This window comes from Dermacentor albipictus, chromosome 6, assembly GCF_038994185.2.
Source record: "Dermacentor albipictus isolate Rhodes 1998 colony chromosome 6, USDA_Dalb.pri_finalv2, whole genome shotgun sequence".
Lineage (NCBI taxonomy): Eukaryota > Metazoa > Arthropoda > Arachnida > Ixodida > Ixodidae > Dermacentor > Dermacentor albipictus.
Window position 1 is genome coordinate 103,530,581 of NC_091826.1, and position 25,424 is coordinate 103,556,004.

The 25,424-nt window shown below is 49.1% G+C and overlaps 1 protein-coding gene across 8 annotated transcripts in view; it reads right to left on the bottom strand.

Annotated features, from left to right (window-relative positions):
• Positions 1 to 25,202, bottom strand: part of LOC139061313 (uncharacterized) — a 413,371-nt gene extending 388,169 nt beyond the window's left edge. The window contains exons 1-7 of one of the 8 annotated variants that reach the window (XM_070541143.1): positions 22,739 to 25,200; positions 18,062 to 18,191; positions 17,357 to 17,801; positions 15,186 to 15,368; positions 12,149 to 12,217; positions 4,985 to 5,026; positions 2,629 to 2,755 (exon numbers count right to left, since the gene is read on the bottom strand). In XM_070541143.1, coding sequence (XP_070397244.1) covers positions 2,629 to 2,755; positions 4,985 to 5,026; positions 12,149 to 12,217; positions 15,186 to 15,191 — 244 coding nt within the window. In that variant the 5' untranslated portion in view covers positions 15,192 to 15,368; positions 17,357 to 17,801; positions 18,062 to 18,191; positions 22,739 to 25,200. Of the gene's footprint in view, positions 1 to 2,628; positions 2,756 to 4,984; positions 5,027 to 12,148; positions 12,218 to 15,185; positions 15,369 to 17,356; positions 17,802 to 18,061; positions 18,192 to 22,738 lie in introns of those variants that run through there. The other 7 variants (XM_070541145.1, XM_070541146.1, XM_070541142.1 and 4 more) reach the window with 7 other exon arrangements.
• Between the last annotated feature and the right edge of the window lie 222 nt (positions 25,203 to 25,424).

A 25,424-nucleotide genomic window follows, 5' to 3' on the forward strand; every position in this document is an offset into this window, starting at 1 on the left:
CACAATAGCCCGATTTTCTAACACTTGGACCATATACTGCACAGTGACCAAGGTTAGCGGCACAGCGGTTCGATACAAAAAGATATATAGATACAGAGCCCCGGAAAGCGCCTGAAGAACCTTTGGGATGGAAACGCATTATAAGCTTGCCGTCTGATCATCGCAACATTCACCAACAAAGGACACTACTTTCCTACATAACATTTCCATCATCTCAGACATTCCATTTGCGGCATTAACAGCGGAGCCATGACGTTACTGAAATGTTTCAGCCAAAAGCGAATCGCAGAAAAAAGCCAAAGGTGAAGTAATCATAAGAAACTATTAAAGGAAAAATTATACATCCACCCAAGCGCAGGCAGCTGATAAGTGCTACAACGGAAGCCCATAAAGGCTCCTCGAAAAAAAAGCCTAGCAGTTGAAGAAAAATTTGTCCTGGTAAGGGAAGTGAACCCGGGGCCACCGCCTTTCCTGGGCAGCCGCTCTACCCTCTGAGGTAACCAGGCGGCTAGCAGATGGTAGGGCAATGTCAACTCGAAGCTAAGGCAAGAGTGACGTACTAGTTCCGCGGCAAGGTCTAAGGTGGAGAAAAGTAATTAAAGGGAAAATCATACATCCACCCAAACGTAGCTAAGTGCTACGAAAGATGCTCATACGGGTTCCTCAAAAGAAACAACTGCTTCGAAACAAACGCCTAGCAATGGAATCTCGATCCCTGGCGCCTTGCAACAGGCCTAACAGCCTGCCGACACCGCCTTAGGGTGTCAGAAAGGAGAGGCGCCGGGCAAGCGTTCCGATAGGCTAGCTTTCATTTTTCTCCTTTGCACTAATTTATGGCATCTTTGGCTGGTCGTTTCGAAGCGCGATCGCGTTGCGTTGGGCTTTTCGTCATGTTCCCGGACTCAAACCCGGGACCACCGCCTTTCAGGGGCAACCGCTCTACCATGCGAGCTAACCAGGCTGCAAACAGGTGGCAGGGTGAAATCAAATTTATGAACTCGAAGCGAAGGCAAGAGTGACGTAGTATTTTTGCAGAATCCCGCAAGGTGGAGAGAAGTAAAGGGAAGTGGAACATCCACCCAAACGTAGCTAAGTGCTAAAAAGGAAGGCCATACGGGTTCCTCGAAGAAAAGTCTCGCAGTTGAAGAAACATTCGTTCTAGTCTGAACTCGAACCTGGAACCACCGCATTTCCGGAGCAACCGCTCTATCAGAGGTAACCAGGCGGCTAGCAGACGGTAAGGCAAAGTCTAATTTATCAAGTCGAAGCAAAGGCAAGAGCGACTTAATATTTCTGTGGAAACCCGCAAGGTGGAGAGAAGTCAATAAATGAAAAATGAGACATCCACCAAAATGTAGCTAAGTGCTAAAAAAAGCGCACCCCTTTTTCCTAATTTTTAGAAAACATGGCCCCTAATCCCGATAGTCCATGCCATGCCAGTCGGAAGCGTAAGCGCCGAGCCTTAAGGTATATTCAACTGGTTGCCTTCAACCTACGAGTCGGGCAGATTCAATGTTCCTGGAACACAGGCCGATGACAAGTACGGAAGCCGAACGTGTAATTCGCTCTGAGAGGATGCAATGGCAGATGCGAAAACACATTAAAAAAACAACCATCTGATTCTACCTATAATATTATAACCATAGCTATCAGCACTGCCTAATGGCGAACGCGAGACGCTAGAAGGGAACGGTTACGGTCAGCCGTTGCCAACAGCGGCGACGCTGTGTTCCGAAGACGTGGCGAAATCTCGACGACTTCGACGCCAGGAGGTGTATGCTGCAAGTGTACACGTAGTAGACACGTCCATTTCGTCTACAGCTCAAGTTATGATTGGCTGGACTGGTGTACACGCCGGAAGGAGACAGGCGCCCCCAGCCAATCATGACTCCAGCCAAGCAGCACTTCAGCATCAGACGACGAAATGGGCATGCCTACTAGGTGGATACTTACAGAACACACCCCCCAGGGCTCGGAAGTTCCCGAGAGCGCTCCAAGCCTGAGAACGAAAAGCTGAACGCAACGCGATCGCGCTCTGAAACGACCAGCTAAAGATGCCATAAGTTAGTGCAAAGGAGAAAAATGAAAGCTAGCCTATCGGAACGCTTGCCCGGCGCCTCTCCTGACACCGTAAGGCGGTGTCGGCAGGCTGTTAGGCCTGCTACAAGGGGCCAGGGATGGAGATTCCTATAAATTAGTGCAAAGGAGAAAAATGAAAGCTAGCCTATCGGAACGCTTGCCCGGCGCCTCTCCTTTCTGACACCGTAAGGCGGGGAACGGTTAGGCCTGCTACAAGGGGCCAGGGATGGAGATTCCTATAAATTAGTGCAAAGGAGACAAATGAAAGCTAGCCTATCAGAACGCTTACCCGGCGCCTCTCCTTTCTGACGCCGTAAGGCGGTGTCGGCAGGCTGTTAGGCCTGCTACAAGGGGCCAGGGATAGAGATTCCTATAAATTAGTGCAAAGGAGAAAAATGAAAGCTAGCCTTTCGGAACGCTTGCCCGGCGCCTCTCCTTTCTGACGGCGTAAGGCGGTGTCGGCAGGCTGTTAGGCCTGCAACAAGGGGCCAGGGATCGAGATTCCCCAAGAGAAAGGCGGAGGACAGAAAAGTGCGTCCGTTCGCTTACCTTCCAGGCTGGAAAATAGGCCGTTGGCTGGTTCACGAGCCTCGAATGCGGGTGCTGCGCGGGGTACGTGCGCACGCCTATCCAACTGCTTCGTCTTTGGCGCTCCTGCGAGATGGCCGACCGCGCGCTGAAACAAAGCAAAGAAACGCAGTTGCAGACCTACGCCCATGTTACTCTACGTTCCTTGCGGAATCTCTAATAGAAGTGCAACATTTGAGCCTGTGATCCCGCATGAAGTTGCATCACCACATATGACTCGTGTTATTGATTTGAAGGAAGATGAAATTTGAAGATTCGCAGGGCGCGTCGCTGAATCGAATTCGAACCGCAATAGCTTTCTTCATAGGGATTAGATTTAAGCGGCAAGAGGTGCTTTGCGAATTTTAAGCCTCCTCTTTAATAAACTCCCCAAATTTTGAGCAATTGTCACATAACCGGAACAGTAAACTCTGTCAAACACGAACACTAGAAGTCGCAATCACTAGGCTACGTTGACAAATTTCGTTTCTAAAGTTTCATATACACATGGCTGGTCTGTTCCAATAACCGCACAGCTTTTCTTGTGGGGAATATGAAATGCCATTTTGTAGTTGTTTGTCAAAAATATTCCAATATGCAAAAACGAACCCCCAGAAACTCTTATCCACCTTCTTATATAACCTTATAACCTAAATGTTTAAACCTAGCTATCTGCGGGGGAATCGACACTTTGCACAGCGACAGGAAGGTTAGCGACGCAAATATGGGCACTACTTCAACGTCAACATGATTTCGAATATTATTTCAAAAATGAAGGTGTATTTATCTGTCTAGAAATTTAATTTCGACTCGACGTATTTTTGCTTTCATTTCTATCTACAATCTAAAGACATCCTTAACCATAATCTTATTATTTCTCAAGCATGTAAATTTTGTTTACATTCGCATTCATTTTTCTTTCTTACATCTATATTGAACTACAACGTTATTGCCCAGTTTCCCAAGGTGGGTATGTGCAGCTAATACCAAGGTTCAATATCTAATTGGTATGAAGGAATCTACGTAACAGGGCTAGGTGGCAGCCCAAAGGCCCAGGCGCACAAACGAGCCAGGCATCACGGCAGTAGACCCATCAGCCCTTGCCGCCAACTGACGGGATATCTTCGGTATTGAAAAGCCGTCCGATTAATATGTAGCACTCGTTTTATCCCAAGCCATCCTTCATACATCATGAAAAAGATGTATTTGGCTCTCGCTCACAACTCCTCCACCCCGCCGCAGCGATTGAAGCGCGACTATGTTTGGAAGGAACAAACATTAGGAAAGAAAACAGCGTTCTTTATTTTAAACGAGACACAGTTAGATTCATTCAACGAAAATAAAATTCCTAGTCAATTTTATATATTCGTAATGAGTTAAGAAAATACGTTTAATTTTATTATTATTAATAAATGCATTTCTTTTCAGCGCCCATCGCTACAGGGGGCGTTGACGCCACTATCACTCGCAGTGCAATGCACGTCTTGAAATGGGCAGAAAGGCGCACTCGTATCACCTGTTGAAATAAGCCCCCCTCACAATTTGAGCTTTCTTCCTTGACGAAGTTTGTCTGAATTTGGTGACGCGGGTAGTTTCATTGCTTCTTAACCTGCTCAGTCAAAAGTAGTGAGTTACGACCGCCAGATAATTGTGTAGTTGTTTTCGTGCGACTGCGCTGGCCGACGGGCTAGCATCCGACAATAGGATCAGCACTCTACACCTAAAGCTTTCGTCGGCCTCCAAAGAAAGTATGTTCTGTGCAGGGATGCGATTTCGACAACCGTACGGCTGGCCTTTTCCTGCATCGCTTTCCACGCTGAAAGCTCTAACCGCCCATCAAGTCGAATGACGGGGCATTTGAATATATAGCTCCAGAGGAAGAACAACAAAACAAATTTAGCGCTTTCGAAAACAAAATGACGTCACTTCTGCTTTTAACGGACACGGCGTCACGTTATTTTTTCTTCCGCCGGAAGTGTTCCCACCACATACAGATGGTGCTAAGCCTCAAGAACCGGCGATGGACCGCCATGTTTTGAACGTATGGGCTCAGCTTCGCTACCAGGTATATTTACCTTGATAGTTGTATGAAACAATGGCTGAGAACAAGAGCGTCTATAGTTCGACCGATGGTTCGACGCAACGGCGCAGCCAATGTATCCGGAAGCAGCCAGCGCGCTCCGACGCGCCTTCGTCGAGAGACGCTCACCCGTGCGCTGGTAGCGTCGAGATATAAACGCTTTTTGAGTGATTTTCGCAACTGCTGTCGGCCTGTCCACGTCACCATGCCTACGGTTTTGTTATCACAGCAATGTTATCATTTGTGGCGAGCACTTACTGTGGGGCCGAGTTCTCGAACGTGCTCCTTGGTAGACCTAGGCTGAAAAAAGCAACAACAGAAATAGGAAAATACTATTTTTATTACTGTATACATAAACACCTATACGTATATAGATACTGAAAACCGTCAATACTACTAGCGCCAAAGCCTGTTGCTCCGCTGACACGAGATATAAGCATTGTAGACAAGTAAATAAAAGATAGCAAAACATTAAACAAATATTGGTCTATCTGCACACTTGACCGGCGCATATTTTCTGATATTAGAGAATTTCAGAATAGCGTTTGTCGCCTTACGTACGTTAAAGGTAAGCACCATTGCGGGACGTTACGGCGTGCGTCCTTTCAGGTTATTTAGTTTACCGTACGGAACCGCAAACGTAAAGAAGACGTTATATAAGAGGGCGCCGTCTGGTGCCTTCGGCCAAACGTATTCGAGCCAAGACGATTCATTCGCTACAATCCTGCTGTTGCTATGCGGAATCGTCTCGTTAGGCATATATGGGCACCACAGTCGCCGAACGATCTCAGAAATTGGACGCGTCCTAAGCTCATAACTTTCAAGTGAGTTTAGAGAAAGCGAAGGCTAATTACGATAGTTACTAGGGATCAACGCGAGTGAAAGCGTAGCAATCATGATAATTCACGCTGAAGCGCGAGCCATGGATGCCGCTATGCTCTACAACGCTATATCTTAGCGTCGTCAATGGTACTAAACTTTAACTCCCAAAATAACGCACGTTATCATAGCGCACGAAATCCACAGGAACCCAATAACGTTGGGAGCATCTGAACTCTTGCCCGGCGCAACTTTTCTGACATGGCGAGTTTACGCTTATACGATTGCGTAGCGCCTATTTTCTGACACTGTAATGCGACTACGCGCGACAAAGTGAATTTTGTGGGTAAATTTCAATTATGTTCACAAAAGACACATTGTGCATAAGTCTGTTGAAACAAGAACACAACAACCAACTCGACAATGTACTGACACGCGCAGCATACCCTGAAAGACGTGTCAATGCACTAAGCGCAACAAGTAATGCATGTTCTTATGCCATATATATGAGAGGTCTTATTGTGACAACCCTATCGTTGCATTCATATTGCTACGGCACAATATGTGCGATCACGAAAGGCCAGCAGTGTGAAGACGACGACGACGATTAGATGCTAGCGCGGGCTGTTGCCTCTTGGCCTAGCGCAGCGTATTTTCCTTGTAAATATATTTGTACATAGCTTTTCGTCTGCGTCATCCTACGTAACATATCTGGTGGAGGTGGACGTTCCCTGTACCTCGTCACGGAGCTTCGCAGTGGACGGTACGTCGAGCCTTCCTTCATGGCTCCCGGCGACGACAACCCGACTCCGCCGGCTCCGACACCTGCTGCCCCTTCGACGACCTACATCAATCTCCCCGCTACCCGTGATCCTGGCGTATTCTCGGGCCACGATGGGGAAGACGTCGATGACTGGATCAGCCTCTATGAACACGTCAGCCGCAATAACCGGTGGGACCCTACTATTATGCTCGCCAACGTAGTCTTTTACCTCGGTGGCACACCTCGAGTTTGGTATCGCACGCACGAAGATGAGCTCACCAGTTGGGATTCACTTAAGACACAGCTTCGAGACTTGTTCGGCAACCCCTACGGTCAAAAACTTGCCGCGCAGAAGGCGCTTTCCGGCCGTGTGCAGACGTCAACAGAGCCCTATGTCACGTACATTCAGGACGTCTTGGCTCTGTGCCGCAAAGTTGACACCCACATGCCTGAGTCAGACAAGGTTTCCCACATCCTCAAAGGCATTGCCGATGACGCCTTCAACTTGCTCGTTTGCAACAACGTAGCCACGGTGGATGCTGTTATAAAAGAGTGCCGCCGCCTGGAACTCGCCAAAAGCCGACGTATTGACCAGCAGTTTGCCCGTCTGCCCAACACCCCAGCGACATCTTCCTGTGCCGACGCTCCTCGTCCCAACAACACTGCCGATGTTACCAGGATCGTCCGGCGTGAGATCGAGGCCGCCTATCCGGCTGCCTTCGACTCCAGTCCCACCAACACATCTGCAGTCACGGTCTCACTGATCCAGGCAGTTGTCCGCCAGGAGTTTGAAAACATGGGTCTTCACACCATCTGCTCGGCCCATCGCCCTGATACCCGCCCGGCCCATCGCCCTGATACTCGCCCGGCTTCTTCGATTTCGCCCCGTCCCGCATCTTCTTACCCACCACGTTTCCGCAACCCATCAGAGTGGCGCACTGCTGACGACAAGCCTATTTGTTTCCACTGCCATCGAATCGGGCACATTTCTCGGCACTGTCGTAGTCGCTGGAGTTCCCCGATCCGGTCTACTTATACTGCCTACTCTCACCCCTCAGGTGGCCCTTCTCGTCCCTATGCCGCACGCTCCGATAATGCCGACACTGATTCTCCTGCAACGAACCGCCCCTATTCTCGTTCGCCTTCGCCCCAACGACGACAATCTCGCTCTCCCCAGCCCCGTCGCTCCTATTCGCCGACTCCCTTCGGGCGCCGCTCCCAGCCGGAAAACTAGACGATGCAGCGCCTCGAGGTGACGCTGCATTGCTCCCTACGCCGCCAAATCCTCTACTGACTTTGCCCACTCATCTGAACCTTCTTGACGTGCACGTCGACGGTGTTTCCGTGTCTGCTCTCATAGACACTGGGGCGCATTTGTCCGTAATGAGCGCTGACCTTCGTAACCGGCTCAAGAAAATTATCACGCCCGCCACGACGCCTGTTGTCCGTGTCACCGATGGCGGAACAGCCCCCGTAATTGGTATGTGTACCGCCCGCGTCTCCTTCGCCGATCGCTCAACAATCGTGCTATTCACAGTCATCGCCCACTGTCCCCACGACATCATCCTCGGCTTAGACTTCCTCTCCGCACATTCTGCTCTCATCGATTGTTCCGCCAGTACTCTCCGCCTTGACCTGCCTGTTCTGGATCCTACTGAACCACACCCCAGTCGCCTCAGTTCCGCCGACTTCGTTCGCTTGCCACCTTCGGCACTGACCTACGTTGACCTAGTGTCATCCCCACCAGTCCCCGACGGTCACTACATCGCGGCTCCTATGCAAGACGTCCTCCTTACACGCGGGATCACAGTACCCCATACAGTTTTATCTATTACGGCGAATTGCGTCTGCCTGCCAGTGGTCAACTTTGGCTTGACGACACAAGTGCTCCCACGTGGGATGTCTTTGGCCCAGCTTTGTTCGTTCGAGGATCACTCAGTAGCATCCATTGCAGTAGACGACACTTCATCCGATACTTCTCTACCATCGCAGTCGACAAATTGTTCCATCGCTGACTTACGGAAAATGATTGCGCCCGACTTGCCCTCCGAGCACGCTCGTGAACTCTACCGCGTTCTGTTTTCCTACCACGATATTTTTGACTTTAACGATCGTCCTTTAGCCCAAACTACAGCTGTCAAACATCGCATTAATACCGGCGATGCCCCTCCTATTCATCGCCGCCCGTATCGAGTGTCACCAGCTGAGCGTCAAGTTATTCACGCAGAAGTTCGCAAAATGCTTGCCAAGAACATTATTGAACCGTCATGTAGTCCTTGGGCGTCACCGGTTGTGCTGGTAAAAAAGAAGGATGGCTCATGGCTCTTTTGCGTGGATTATCGGCACCTTAACAGGGTTACCAAAAAGGACGTGTACCCCCTACCTCGGATTGATGACGCCCTTGACTGCCTCTACGGTGCTCGCTATTTCTCCTCTATTGACCTTCGCTCCGGCTATTGGCAGATTGCCGTGGACGATCTCGACCGCGAGAAGACTGCCTTTGTGACACCCGACGGTCTTTATCAATTCAAGGTGATGCCGTTCGGCCTATGTAACGCTCCTGCCACTTTTGAACGCATGATGGACTCCCTTCTTCACGGTTTCAAGTGGTTCACGTGCTTGTGCTACTTGGACGACGTTATCGTATTCTCCCCAACGTTCGCTACGCACCTCGAGCGCCCCTCAGCAGTCCTGGACGTTTTTCGGCGAGCCGGTCTGCAACTCAACGCATCGAAGTGCCAATTCGGCCGTCGCCAGATTACCGTCCTTGGACATCTCGTTGACGCGAACGGAGTGCAACCGGACCCAGGCAAGATCCATGCTGTTACGCACTTCCCTGTTCCGACGTGTGTCAAGGATGTGCGCAGCTTCATCGGCCTTTGTTCGTACTTCCGCCGTTTCGTGAGGAATTTCGCCGCCATAGCACGACCACTAACCGACCTTTTGAAAAAAGACTCTCCTTTCCAGTGGGGCGATAACGAGGCCTCTGCATTCTCTCATCTAATCGACATTCTCACAACGCCTCCCGTTCTGGCCCATTTCGATCCTTCTGCGCCTACCGAAGTCCGTACTGATGCCAGCGGTCACGGAATTTATAGCAGTACTAGCACAACGCCAGCGTGGCCACGACCGTGTTATCGCTTACGCCAGCAGGCTCCTCTCACCCGCGGAGCGCAACTATTCCATCACTGAGCGTGAGTGTCTGGCCCTAGTTTGGGCGGTTGCAAAATTCCGCCCATACTTATATGGCCGATCCTTTTCCGTTGTCACAGACCATCACGCGCTTTGTTGGTTATGCTCGTTGAAAGACCCTTCAGGAAGACTTGGTCGCTGGGCCTTACGCCTCCAAGAATATTCGTTCTCTGTCACCTACAAATCTGGCCGACTACACACGGACGCTGACTGCCTGTCTCGCTACCCGGTAGACGAGCCTGACGACGCCGACAGTAGTACCGCCGACGGCATTTTCTCTGTGTCTGCCTTCGCTAACATCGCCGATGAGCAGTACCGAGACCTATCGCTGCGAGTACTCATCGAGCGTCTGCGCTCTACACCTACCGACGCATCCGTTCGCCGATATGTCCTCCAGGGCGGCATTCTGTACCGAAGGAGCTTCCTCCCTGATGGCCCTGATCTTCTTCTTGTCGTGCCAAAACATCTACGACAGGCTGTGCTCTTTGAGATGCATGACGCACCCACTGCAGGACATCTTGGGGTAACCCGCACGTACGACCGCGTCCGCCGCCGCTTCTATTGGCCTGGTCTCGCTCGCTCCGTTCGACGCTATGTTGCTGCCTGTGATCCCTGCCAGCGTCGGAAGACACCTCAGCTGCTACCTGCCGGTCATCTCCAGCCGATCACCGTCCCTGTGGAACCGTTCTTTCGTGTTGGATTAGACCTGCTCGGTCCCTTTCCCACGTCATCCTCTGGGAACAAATGGGTAGCCGTCGCGACTGATTACGCCACCCGATACGCTATCACTCGGGCTCTCCCTACCAGCTGCGCCACTGACGTCGCGGACTTTCTCTTGCGTGACATTATCTTGCTTCATGGCGCCCCGCGACAGCTGCTTACTGACCGTGGTCGAAACTTCCTCTCGAAAGTTATCACTGACATTGTGCGTTCCTGCTCCATTCAACACAAACTGACTACTTCACACCATCCTCAAACCAATGGCCTGACAGAGCGGTTAAACCGTACTCTTACCGATATGCTGGCCAAGTACGTTTCCAAGGACCACCACGACTGGGACATTGCCCTTCCTTACGTAACATTTGCGTACAATTCTTCCCGGCACGACACCGCCGGATTTTCTCCCTTTTATCTCCTGTACGGTCGCGAACCTACCTTGCCCCTAGACACGGCACTTCCTCCTGCTGCGGTCTCAACAAGCGAGTATGCGCGCGATGCCATCGCCCTCGCCGACCATGCACGCCAGCTTGCCCGTGCTCGACTTACGGCCTCACAGACCACTCAGCAGTGTCAGTACAACGCCCGCCATCGTGACGTACAGTTTTCACCTGGTGCGCTCGTGCTCCTGTGGTCGCCCTCTCGTCACGTCGGACTTTCAGAGAAACTTCTTTCGCGATACACAGGGCCCTACCGCGTGCTGCGCCAGGTGACGCCTGTGACTTACGAAATTGCTCCTGTGGGCTCAACCTCGTCCTCTACTGTGGCATCTAGTGATGTCGTACACGTCAGTAGGCTCAAGGCCTACTACACTGCTTCCGAGTCCGATCTTTAGTCGCTCCGGGACGGCGCTTTTGCAGCCGGGGGTAGTGCTACGGCACAATATGTGCGATCACGAAAGGCCAGCAGTGTGAAGACGACGACGACGACGATTAGATGCTAGCGCGGGCTGTTGCCTCTTGGCCTAGCGCAGCGTATTTTCCTTGTAAATATATTTGTACATAGCTTTTCGTCTGCGTCATCCTACGTAACAATATGTTAGTCGAATATTCATGGCACCCTAATTTACATTGTCACCTTATTGGGATGTTTTGCAACAGCTGCGCAATATTTGAAAACTGGCTTACCACCCCGATCCCGGAATGAAACTCCAAATTGACATTGAACAGCTCTGTATACATCGCTGTCGCACAAACTCACCCAACTGTCAATTCTACTTAATTTCAGTTTTGTCCCCCAAAGCCGGCCGTTATAGTTTCAAACCTCGAGATATGAATGGGCAATTATTCCTTGCATCCTGTACAAACTGCGTTGTGTGTCTTCTAATTTCGAGTACTGCAACCCTTTTTACTGCCCAAGAAGGAGGTGTTAGGTACATACATTTAAAATACTAAATATAAATAAACCCAAGTAAAGCGTCACACATTGCAACAAGCATTTTTGAAAACAGGAATATAAAAATTATCTGCTGCATCAGAACAATGGTACACCAAAGTTGAATTCAATGCACCATCAGATGAAAAACTGCAGCGCAAACAGTAGTCATAACAGAGAAGTCATGTACATTAATGTAAAGCAAACAGTTATTTAACCCCTTCATGGTGCCGCATAGCACAGCTGAAAAGTTGGCTGGCTGTGATGATCTAGCAGTAGTAATATAAAAAACATTTTGCTTTAGACATTGAAACAATCTGTCATGCTTTACGCTCTGGACCGGAACCAGCCAGATTTAACCACAAGTATACCTAGAATCAGAATTCAGGTGATGTAATACGATGAAGTGAAGAACGTCTATATACCCTAATTTGAAGGAACAGCAATGAAGTTTCCTTCTGCACCCATATTGTGCAGCAAATCAAACCTGCAGGCTGCTAGGGCATACGATTCAGTTACGAATGCGGTTCCAGCGCTGCAATATTGAAAGCACTCACAGATTGCAGCATCCTCTTCGTCGGATGAAGCTGCTGCCGCCGCCGCCCCTTGAACCGCTTGCGCGCCTTCTACAAAAGCAAAGATTCAATTCTGTCACTGGATTCTGACACATCGGAAACAAAAGCAAATATCTTTCAGTAACATTCACTTTCTGCGTGGCAAACCTACTCAGTACCACCATTCTCACGTGTTATAAAAATCAAGAGAGCTATACAATGGAATTATTGTACGTTTGGACATCGTTTCTCACACGTCGTGTCTCATGACCAGAAATGTATTACTGGAAGTGTAGGGTGTCAGGGGGCAACCATACCCGAAAAACACAAAAACAGTAAATAAAGTTTTAAAGGCATATTTCATATGTTTTTAAAAATACAGTAGCCATATGGAAGCACTGCTAACGTTATGGTAAAACTTGCCTGTTAGACATGTTGACAGATTACCGGTAAACTTTTATTAGATATTGCACAAGACTCTCGCGGCAGCTGTTACAAACCATGAAGTATGTTCGGTAAGTTAGAATTCATTATTGAAGCACGGACGGGAAAGATATATGTATTGTAGGGAAAGAATTGAATGCAATTTTCGCAGTTGCAAACCATGATTTCGTTAGAACTCGTGGTAGCATATCGGTATTGAAGCACTGTCTAAATATTCGACAAGTGCATTTTATTGCATTAGCATTAGGAATGTCAAAGTGGAAAGAAGTGTCTGTGTGAAGCGTAGGAAGCCAGTTGCATAGTATATGTAGAGCGGTGCTTAGAAGGATTGTGTGTGCGTGCGTGCGCGCGTGTTTGTGTCCGCGCGCGCCCAATGCATCATTCGGTAAAAAAATAAATTACATTGTGGTGTTTTACGTGCCAAAACCATTTTGACTATGAGGCACGCCGTAGTGGAGGACTCGCTCAGCACGTCCTAAAAGCAATATTTTTGCTTGAAGACACGGGAGCCTTAGTCGACGTGGACGTATGTGATGGCCCAAGTACGAACCGTGCGATTTGGAAAGAGTTCGGAATCACTGGAGCATTGCAACGCACCCGCAACTACTTCATCCAACCTACTGATGAAAAACGCAATGTATATGTCTTCTCTGACGCACCCCATCTTATGAAATGCGTTTGGAACCATTGACTTTCACCGAAAGTGTGCGTAAATGGTGATCGCGTTGACTGGCCACATTTTGACAGGCTCTTTATGGAGGATTCTAAACAGCCGGGAAATTTGGGTATTTGCCCCAAATTAACTCTGTCCCACATCAACACTTCAACGACCGAAAAAATGCGGGTGAAGCTGGCCACTCAGTTGTTCAGCTGGAGTGTAGCGAAAGGCTTGGAGTTCTACTCGAAGTGAGGCACAAAAGGGCTCGAAAATGTCAAGGCAACAGTAGAATTCACACTAAGGTTTAAGAATCTTTTTGATGCTCTCAACCGAAACCATCCAAAGGAAAGCATCACTGTCGGCAGCAGAGATTTGAGGGTCCTGACCTCGTCGTTGCATTGCTTAAATAAATGGGAAAAAAATTCGTATCACGAAAAATCTCAAGAGCAAGTTGCCTAACCGAGCAAACCGCTGAGGGCCTTCGTGTGACTATTTTGTCCGCACTGGAACTATAAAGATACCTGCTAAAGGAGTGCGGTTTCAAATATGTTTTAGGAGGAAAACATAACCAGGGCGTGTTGGTACGCTTCTTTGGGATTATCCGACAGGCTGGTGGCCAAAATGACCACACATCTATGCCCACATTTCTGCAGCTTTAAACATCTTATCAGTTTACAGCTTGATTAAACCCCCTCAATTCGGAAACTGTCACGTTGAAAATGAGTCTCGCCAAGGTCCACCTGTAGTAACGCTCAAAGATTTGAGTTATGGCTGGCGTGCTACACAGTTATGTAGCCACGAGAATGAGGCAGTTCTGCAAACAGAAATTTGAGCCAGAAAAATAGGTCGCAGGAGCTGCGAAAGCTGTCGAACCATCCGTAGGTGAAACATCTACGTTTAATTTGCTGAATTAAATGATGGGCGTCATGAACTTCCCCGTGTGCGTGAAATGTGTGCCAGTGTCCAGTTTGTTTATGGAACATTAACGCTTGTACGAATTATTCAGTTTATCGCAAGCTCTATGTACTTGTCCAATAAATGTCAATCTGCACAAAACTTTACTGCTTTCTCGTTCCTGGTTTTTAGATGACAGTCGTCCATATGACTGACTCACGCAGAGAAAATGCCGACAGACAAAGGCTAGTCCATCCTGTATACTAACATCACAACCACCTCTACCAGAAAGAACACTAAACTTCGGTTATTAAAAAATGCGGCCTTCGAATAGCCACACTGGAAAGCTGTTTTGCAGCGCATTATAATTTAATTGCGAGCTCATCTAGGTTACAGTACACGTAAACTAGTTTTCGCGGGGATGTTTTGGCATCTCATCATGGTAAGTTTAGTGGGTGAGGTAGGTATTGTAGCCACTAATAATTACCACAGTTCGCTGCAGCGTCACGGAGTCTGCATGCTCCTATACCGGCAAGGATGAGAGCGTGCACTACATAGCTCTCGGAGCACGCTTAGTCTCGTTAAACGTATGCTTCGTTCATCGCAAACAAGTTTCTGTCTCACGCTGCAATAATATACGCATCAGGTTTCACGTAAGAAGCGAATTCAAACGATTTATTGACGCTTTTCACATCCGTAATGACTCTCGCCCTGCTTTTCTCGTTGAAAACAAAGGCCCTTGTGTGTGTGGCGCCATCTGCCGAAGGCGACGCGATACATGCACAACTGTTATCAGCCTGGACGGCCTTCATTCAGCCACCTAGCCTATTCTTACGGTGTTGTCACTCAACGTTAATGCAGGCTAAGATCAAATGTTCAGAACGCATATCCTTGTGCACAATAAAAAAATCACTTCAGTGTCCTATTAAAAAGCTTATGCATACGTGGCCAGAAAAAATGTTTGAAATGTAATATTTTGGGGTGACGTTTTCTGCTGTGCATTATACAAAGTACATACAAATTACTCCTGAACATGCAACTCACCTGCATATGCTATGACATCTTGGCAGCTTTGCACCACCTTCTGTCTTGCGCCTAGTGTCCTTTCCCTTAAGTTATCAGGCACCGGCTTGCCGGTCGAAAGATGCTTGGCCAGACATCTCTCTTGGCGCATGGCTTTCTTGATTTGTCTTATGCACTTTGTCAAAATCGTGTCAAGACTGTCCCCTGCAAGAAATCAACTAAGGGTTACCATTACACTCCCCAAATAACCGGAAAGGAAAAATGTAACTCTGTTAGATACAGAAGTCTCAACCTCATATAGAAACTAGTCGCGCAGTTTCTATCGTCAGATTATTAGCCCTGCCAGCACATTTCCCTGAGAACCACAAGATACGTACACCGGCCCATAATTTGGTTCCACGTTTCTGTGACAAAATAACAAATAATAACATCGCACCTTTCCTCGAATAACATTTGTGCGCGCATATCATAAGAAGGCAACAAACAGTAATACCAAGGACATTATAGGAGAAATTACTTGTGCTTAATAAATGAAATAAAGAAACGATAAATTATTGGAAATGAAAGTTGATGAAAAAACAACTTGCCGCAGCTGGGGGACGATCCCACAACCTTCGCATTTCGCTTGCGATGCTCTATGAATTGAGCTACCGCGGTGCTGTTTGCCCGACCATTTTCTTTGGTATTTACGTTTCCTTATAGAACCCTGGGAGCGGGCGTGGAACATCATTTCTGCCACAGGCGTCACGAGAACGTGATATTTTTCAGCGCAGGCAACCGGCCAATATGGCACCGCGCCACATCTTTGCTTTTGTTGCTTCACAGCTGCTACTACGCCGCGTCCACACCAGAAACTAAAAATTCCAGTGCATTTCACACTACGTCATTCGCTGTATTCCGATGCTGTGATACCAAGAGATCACACTTCATTCGGCACAAAATGTAAATGTTAAAAACATGTATTCGTTGATTTAGCAAAGCTCCCTCGGAACATGGACAGTAGAAATGACGAAAAATCTGAAAGATTTGCAGAAAGCTGTTTACATTGCCACATGGTATGGCACAACAAGGGTACTAAAGAAGAGGCGAAGGAAGTTCGTCTCGGCTGCACGCATCGACGCTTGCGTTTCGTGAAGTATACGCGACAATATTCTTTTATATTGGCATTTGTATTCATTAACGATACGTTTCCCTCTTATCACTAGCCATTTATAAGTACAACACACGAGGTAGTCACGCAATGTATCTACATATAGCAATTTGAACGCTAAAATGAAGAGCAAAACTTATTTTGTAGCGGAACGGTGTCCACGCTGTTAAGACCACTGCATGTGAATCTCAACTACTCATTGCTGCTCAACCATGGCATAGAACTACAGAGAGCATGTGGTAGCAAGAGCACATTCACGAAAGGAATATTTATAAATGACGGCTTCGATCTTCCACGCTGTGTGTAGGTTCGAACACACGCGCAGACATTGCGCTGGGTGCTCCGTCCACTTCACTGGCAGCAGAAACTCCGGCCATGTAGAGTTACATCAGTGCCATACGCCTCGCAAAACTCTTTCCTACATGTAGAGGATGTCCTGTCGTACAACAGACAGCGCGAGCCCAACAACAACCTTTAACAACTGCCGCTGAACTTATTTGCGGCTCCAGCAATTTATGCGACGCCTGTGAAATGCGACAACGAGAACAAGATGCTAGTCGCGTGGGAACGGGCAAGTGGAGCGCGAGCAGCAAAGTACCCGGGAACTTTTGTAGCAGCCAACACGCGCGGCTTTTTCCAAGTAACTTTGTTAGTAAGCGTATGACAAACGTTTGCGCTGTTGCGGATCCTTATCGCCGTATCATCGTGTTATACTTGACGAACACCATAACATTGTTGTAACGCTTTAAATGAGGCTGGCCTGCTTCGTTCGCGCAAACTGTGGGCAACTCTGCGTACTCTTGTCTCCATCTTTTACCCCGGAGCATTAAATAAATGCGCTGTGTTGCAAAGGAACAGCTCCAAATACAGACATAACACGCACCACACTGGGCCAGACTATGCAGAACACGAAGCACGGAGCGTTCCGGTGCAACACAGCGCGTTCTTCAAGAATAATGTAAAACTCACTGGCCCCAATTGCGCCCCGCCCCAGAGGCGCTCATCGCGAGTCCGCGGCATTTAGCGAGTCTGACGCTCTCACCATTGTCTTACGGTGTCGTGGCTGACGGGGGGAAGGTTGTCCGAGCAGCGTCCATCACCGACCACGCAGACTTTTCATTCACCATGTTAGACCACCTGGCATGGCTCGTGATCTGCAGAGTACTACCCTCCATTGACGGAACGCGTGTCTGGCTACGAAGACTGCCGATGCTGTGCAGAGAAGGCACCTGGGATTTTCTAGCAACGCCTTTTCCAGATGCTAATTGTTGCGTCGGCAGCGGCAGGCGGCGGGGGCCCGGCGTTCGGAGAGCGCGCGGCGACGACGCCGAAGCGAGAGAGGGAGGCACAAAGACACCCGCTCTTGAGCAAGCCACTCGAAGGACTGGGCCGGCAAACGGCCGTTTCTTGTACGAAGACTTCCCTGGCAGATGTCACCACCTCATTGGTCAAATGCCCAGCACGTGACCGAAGGGGGGGTCCGCCATCTAGGCAAACAAGACCATAACATGATTGAACAGTTAACGCGAGATCTCTCAGAGGGAGACACTATACCACACTAATGCATTTCGGAGCTTTGTGCGTTCGTGAGTGGTCGCGTTCGACGCTACCGCCGAGGCCGAGCGTCTCTCGACCACTCACGCACGCACGCGAAAAGCGTCGGAACGCATTAGCATCTGGAAAAGGCATCGCTACAACATCGCGGCCCTCGCCTTCACCGCGACGCTGCTCTGTCGCTCGCGCTCACCTCCGCCGGACCCAGACCTCGAGCTGCGACGCCTTCCGGGGCACTTGAGGGCCCGCCGACGACGGGCCACTCGACTTGAAGCGGGCGCGAGGCTCTGGAGGCCGGTCTGGCCTGGCGAGCTGCGGCTAGGCTAAGCCGGAGACGATGGTGGTGTTGATTATCACGTCTAAAAGCGAACGTTGAAGCCTTTGTAAAATTGTTCATTCAAAATATTTCTGGCACTAAAATCTTAAACCTTTCTTTATTGCACTTTTCTTTTGATTCTACCATTATTCTTCCGACTTTACCTTAACAACTCGTCCAATGCTTGGTCAGTGAACTTCTGCGGGTATGAGCGATGTGCAGAGGCAAGCCAACTGGCTAGCTGAATGAACCAAAAAAAGTGAGGAGCTAGAATTAAATAAAAGATGGTAAAACATTGCGGTGCGAGATATATATGTCTCTTTCTTTACATCTTTCTCTCAGCGTAGCTTGGTATCTACAAGATCATGCATCGAAGCATATCTGTTTGCGTTTTTGCAGATTGTGTTTATCAGCTCTGCGGAGAAGAGGAGTGGAAAGAAATCCCGCGCCGGTTGTAAACTTTATTGCGCTGATCCGTAGTGCTGGGCCGAGATGTGCTACGGGCGGCCTTCTTGACGTGAACCGAAGTTTATTTGCTGCCGATGGCAGCACGTCATTACCAAACGAAGTATGCACCCTGAAGATAATCAGTAGAGCTCTCAGGTCGTGCGAAAAGATCGGCAGATAAGCACGCACAAAGAAGGAGACCGTTCAAGGCATTAAAATAAACTCGCCGGTAAACAGCTGCGGATGGCCCATGTTGACTCAAAACATTATCGCCGTCAGAGCTTGAATCTGCTTTGCTGTCATGTTCTGAGTCATAACTCGATTCATAAGCAGTAAATTGAAGTGCGGGTGCAGGATAGTTACGTGCAGGACGCTTTTCTCGCAACGAAGCCCCGCGGGACGACGCCAGGGGAGCGACTTTGGGTAACTGCACACTGGCACCAGCAGCGTCCCTTGCAGGAATTTTACGAGATAAGCCTTACCGAAGTTCGCGGAAAATGGTTGAAAATGCTAGGTCCACATGTTGGACATGCGGCGGACCATCACGGCTGCACTTTGGCGTAACAGATCGACTCGGACTCCGAACCAAAGCTCACTAGAGAAGAGATGGTGTCATTTTCGGGTAATTACCACCGCTAAGCACTGTCGGACGGCAAAACCGACGATATAATTGAAATCTTGACTTGCTGGGAGCCATTTCGTTACAGAATTTTGATGACACCAAGGCGTCATCCTGGGTGTCATGCTTTTTTCTTGAAAGCGCCAAAAAGTGAGAGCCATACCTATTTTCGCTATAACACAAGCATATTATTTCGCAAGAACACTCGTAAAAAATCACATCCCCGGAGCGCGAAGATTTAAACTGATTCTGAAATTGCAGCGCCTTTACCAACTAGTGGATGGTCTTAAGTGGATCAGAAAAGAGTTCAACATGTCGAAATTGGCGATTTAAAGCATTGCTCACCAATGATTCAATTGAATAGGCGTGGTAAAGAAAGAGTTAACATGACGCCGCCGGATTCTCCACTCTCGATTGCGTGGACGCGGAAAAATGGCTCAGAATGAAAAAAAAAACGTGCCAGCAAGTGAACCAAAACATTATGCTAGCCATTGTTCTTCTCCATATGGAGGGAACTCCACGTGTTTGGTTCAAACACATAAAGCGGAACTCACTAGCTGGGAGCTGTTCAAGCAGAAGCTTTCCGACCTTTTCCAATCAACGTGCTCAGCTGCTAGCCGCCGAAACTCTACGCATGGTGCATCGCGAACTCGAAGCTTCCTTATCCCGTTTGACCCCAGGAGACGACCTGGGACAATTTCACCGCAACAATATCGTTAATTTCAGTCCGTGTTTGGCCAGGAAGTCGCTAACTAGGTTATTCCCAACGCCTTTCTTAATCGGCCTAACGCCAATATGACTTCTTCTATGATCGTGATTTACCGCAGTCCGCTCTTCCCTCCCCGCTATGAGAATCCATCTGAATGACGCACAACTGACGACCTGCCGATCCGTTTCTGATACAGCCCGACTGGTTACGTTGCCCGTCCCAGCCGTAGTCATTGGAGGTCCCCACCCCACTTCCATAACTTACAGGCCTAGTGCGCTGTGCGCCTAATTATGCGCTCCGCACAGAGAAGCAAAGTACAGCTGCACGCAAGCACCGTTTCACTGGTAGTCGGCTCACCACGCACACCACAGGGTGTTTAACCCGCCACCTCCCAGCTTCGAAGGAACGTTTCCCGTTACAGCCGTAGTCGTCGGAGGTCTCCAACCCTGAGCAACTTTTGGAATCCCTCCACTTCGCCGCGAAACGGTTCACCTCGTCGCTTCCACGAAACTTGCAACGCCTGTGCTCGCCATTACGACAATGTCATCAGCCACGTCAGCCCCAGGTCCGCCGCTATACTTCGCCGACGTTCCTACGAGCCACGCAATTGCACAACTGCATGATGCGGTACTATAGAGGTGGCACGGCGATGTCCGATTTGTCCGAGAATTCTCCGCCTACGCCATCAGCAAGGCAGAACATTCTACAGGTTGCTGTCTGCATATCTTGCTCTACCAAACTCAAGCTTACTATGTCGTACCATTCTCAAATCTGACTGAGGGGCTGAACTGGAGAATCATCCGTTCCACCCGATTACCGCAACCTGGACATTGCACTATCCTACACCACGCTCGCGTTCAATTCATCGCTCCCCGAAACTGCCTGTGTTTTTTCGTTTTACATATTCTTCGCTGACTTCCCGGAATTCCCCTTAGACACTTCACTTTCCTTAGCTCGTGCCTCGAGAAGCGACAGTGCCCGCGACGCCGTTGCTCATGCTTACCACGCAAGGCAGCATACCCGTAAGCCGATGTTCGCATCCCAAGAAAATCAAAAGCTAGTTTACAAGCAGCGGCATCATAATGCACAGGCACCAACTACAGGGACGGGGGGTGGAGGCCCCGAGGCCACAACCGCCTCCGAAGTTTTCCTGGGTTGGGGTAGACCGATACACCGCCCACCCCACCTCCCCCCGGCAATGCCGAAGCACAACGCCCTTCCTCTCCGCTTCCCTAAAATCTCGTTACCAGAGTTCTATTACCCACATCATTTGAGGGTTACTTTCACTTCGCTTTATCTTTTCAGTTGAAATTTTATTGTGGGTAAAAGCTTTCTGTAGCATTGTAGGTGCGGACGTGCACAGCTTTCTTTCTCAAAATCTCGACAGTAAGAGGACAAGCGCATTAGAAGCATCAGCGGCGGCTTCCTCATCCGTATTTCGAACTTCAATATTTGTTTTAATTTCCGCTGTGAACACCATGCAAAAACACAACACGAGTATATATAAGTATATACAAAGGACAATGTTTATTATATATTTTCAAAAGAAGGATGTAGCCAACTAAGAATTATGTCTAATGATATGGATTGCCTACACCTGGATAATAAATGTGTTGCTGTATGTTCACCTCCTTTCAAGTTGCTTTGTGTACTTTTTTGTTATTGAAAAAAAAAATACAGACTTCAGTGTTTTATCAAGGCTTGTGAAACGCACGTGAATTATACAGGGTGTTTCAGCGACCACTTTCAAAAATTTTTTTTTAAATTGCCTGTGGCAGATATTACTATTGTAGTTCACCAGCTCGTTTACTCGAAGGGGTGGACATGCACAAAGATTCGAAATGCAAAATCGGCTAATCTTAGAAAAATTCGCTAATTAAGTTCACAACTAATTACATTATGACCCATATTGCAATTCACAAATTCTAGCCGTGGAGTTTGCAAGGCGGATCCACTTGGAACGAATTTTCAAAATGCCACAGGTTTCGAGATATAAATTCCCGAGCTTTGCAGAGAAACACATTGGCATTGCAGTTAACTTGGTAACAAAACGGCGTTTCATGCACTGAAGCACGCAAGTCAAATATATGGACACCTGTTGAGGTATGTTACATAGAATTGCGAATAATGTTATCAAATACGAACACATTAAGCATCATGTAACAAAATATTTTAAGTGGTGCGGTTTCTGGCGCCGCCTTTTGGCCGTCGCGGCAATTGCGGTACATGAACACTGACACGCTCCACAGACACAGCTGCGAGCAACGACTTAACTGCATGCGAGCACGAAGGGTCGGAGACATGAGCGTTAGGTGTTTCCGAGAAATTATGCGGACTGGGTACGCCAGACATTCGTTGTGAAGGCGTTGAACCACTAGGCTCAGATACACACCTACCAGGCGAAAGAACATGTTCGCTAGGCACTACAGCCGGATGAAAAACAGGTGCCGGAATAAAGTCCTCAGATCCTATGAAACGCTCAGCAGTCGACGCTGCGAGCGCAACATTTTGACTGGGCTCGTCAGTCAGCATAAGTAATGGTGACTGGCTAGATTGCCTTACGGCTGAACATGAGACAACCATTCGAGCTACTTTACGAGTTGCATAAGAACTTGCTCCCGAATGAGAACTGCACTGAAATGCGGAATTCACTGAAGGCATATTTGAAGTAACTGCTGCATCCGTCATGTACAAAAGAATTTGCAAAAGGGGTATATGCCTTAGCATGCGTGCGACTACAGAAAAACCTGGTAGGAATGCCCTCAACACGCTAACTTACCGGTAATGTACTGTCCACCTGGGTTCTCCATGGAGCTTCACGTCGCGACGCGTTAACTGGGGTAGACTGTTCCAGCACTCTACACAGGTTTACTCTTGCTGGTGGTGACGTCGAGCAGGCGTTGGCCTACCGTGCACTGTCAAAGTCCGCTGCACCGTACAAGTTCATGGAAGCCGGATGATATTCCGTCCAGCGGGAACCACTGTCGAAGTCCGGTGGTGAAGATGAGGCTTGGAGACACAAAAAGTCGCTCAATCGATCACTACCATCAATGCCTTAATAGTGCCGAGTCTCAGAAGTGATGAACCGAGTTGTCACGTGACAGTTAAGTGTAGCTGACATATCTTGGTACTTGACGGCTGTGGAGAAAAATCCCAAATTGTTCACTACTTGCTCCGAGAAGTTCTGGATGATTTAATGGGATTGAAGCAGGCGGATATGTGAAAAGTGCCTGTTGTAGTCCTGAAGACTCATGAGCGACAGAAGCACTCCGGTGTCATCCATGCATGTTAAATCACGTTGTTCACCTTTACGGGAACGCGCATAAGCGATAGGGCACTGACAGCGTTAATGTGTAGAATAGTCGCTGTCTTTATAGTAGTACTCTCTTGCATTTCAAGTTCGTTGACTGGTTCCGATGTCATTCCTATGAATAGCACATTTGGAAGAAATGTCCTTTCCTTCCACATGTCTGGCATAATTTGTGGCGGGCACGACAACTCGAAAAATTCGCCCAGTGCTACGGCGAGCCGCACCGGAAACAGCCGCCAGGCCAAGTCAACGACGCGGAGGAAGACCAGGCGCCCGGTTGCCTCCATCCCGGACGGGGTGGCCCACTTCCTCGCTCTCGGCGTCCACCATCTCGGCGCGGTCGAGGGCGGGGACGTCGGTCCGATGGCCGCGATGAGGATAGCCGTCATCTTGGACTGGACGGGGCGGGGAAGACCACCATCTTCAACTGCACTCGGGTGGGGAACGTAGCCGCCATCTCGGACTGGAACAGGGCGGGGAGACCACCATATGGAAATGTAGTCGGGCGGGTACGGTAACCGCCATCTAGAGGGTCCCGAGGAAGCGGCACTGGTCGCGGCCGCCATATTGTGGCTAACGACGCTGTGAAACGGCGTTTACGTGTAGAACTCTGAGCTTCTGCATTATTTTCTCAGTGCGTTCGTCTTCCTGCGCAATTTCCAGTGCTTTTATGACGGTAACGTACTCGCCTAGTTGAATGAACCGGCGGTGAAGTTGTTGCGACTGCAAGGCGCAAACGATCTGTCTTGGACCATGAGGTCGGTACCGGTGCCAAACTTGCATGATTTGTCGAGCCGTTGAATGTTTTGGATGAATTCTGCAGTCGCCTACGCCGGACTTAGTAATCTGCGCTCGAAATGGAGGCGCCTGCAAAATTATTCATCCATAGAATAGTGCTTTTCAAGCACTTGAAGCGCCACTTCGTACACGTCAACCGCCCCAGAGTCCGCTGTGCTTTCGTCTGCGTCTCAGTCTGCCTTTCAGTCTGCGTCTCGACGATGCTGTAGTAGACGCTGACACCTTCTACCCTCAGCGCGTTGAGGTGGAACGCTTTCTGGTATTCTGGCGTAGCGGTCTTGAACGGCGGCGTCGACGTATGCCTGCAACTCACGTCGCCATTATAGCCAAGTCAGTCATGCCCCGATACGACGGGTCATGGTAAGGTGGGGGGGATTGCCACGTTCATGCTGAGCAGTAAAAAGCTGGGCCGAAGTGCAAGGTCAGACGCAACGAAGACGCCGCAGTAGCGTCGGAGGTGACACAGGTGACATCAAAGACGCGTTAAGAGGCAGAAAGTGCGGAAACGCTGCCTGTAAAAAGGGCAGCAGAAGTGGACGATGGGGTCGCAGGATTAGCAAGCAGGAATCAGGCAGTCGCAGAGAGTGCAGAAATACTACTTGAAATAAGGGCTGGCAAAGTGAAAGATGCCGTAGAGAATACAGTTGGCAGGCGCAACTTACAGGTAAGCGCGATGTACGCGGATCATCCTCGACGCCAAAGTGTTCCTCGGAATGGCGACGGACCGCGCTGCTCAGCAGGACATGGCGCAGGTACCAACGCTAGTAGCGTCCGGGCACATTCTGGATACCTCGGCGGCTAAACGGTTTATAAGGAATCTTCAAAGCGTTGTAGTACGTACGGAAGGGTTTATCCTCGTCGCCAAAATGTTACGTCGTAGTGGCCGCCATGGACAGCAAGCCGGGCACGTTCGCACGCCAGGACGGCCGCCTGAAGAAAGAGACGCGGAGACGCAGACTGGGGCTGCGGCTAGAGTGCACAAGAATGGGGGAGTGGGTCCAACGGAGGCCAAGGAAAGCAGCGAGAGCGAATCAAAAAACGTTGAACTTTGCGGTGGCGCCGCCGTCGCCTTCTTGAAGCCCGTCCTTCTTCTGACCTTCCCGCCAATCCGGTACCTCGGCGGCCCGGCGGAACCACGCCTACCGACCACCATTTATAGATCCTTTAAAGACGCTTTATATATCCTTTAAACGCTAAACAAGCTTTATAAACTGTGCCTACCGACGGTGGTTACGGCGGCGCCGAGCTGTCGTCTGCTCGACCCGCCGTCGTCTGCTCGACACACCGTCGCGCTTGTTATGTTTTTTCCGCCAATTCTTGGTCTTAGTATGTGCGAAAAGAAGAATACAATAAAATT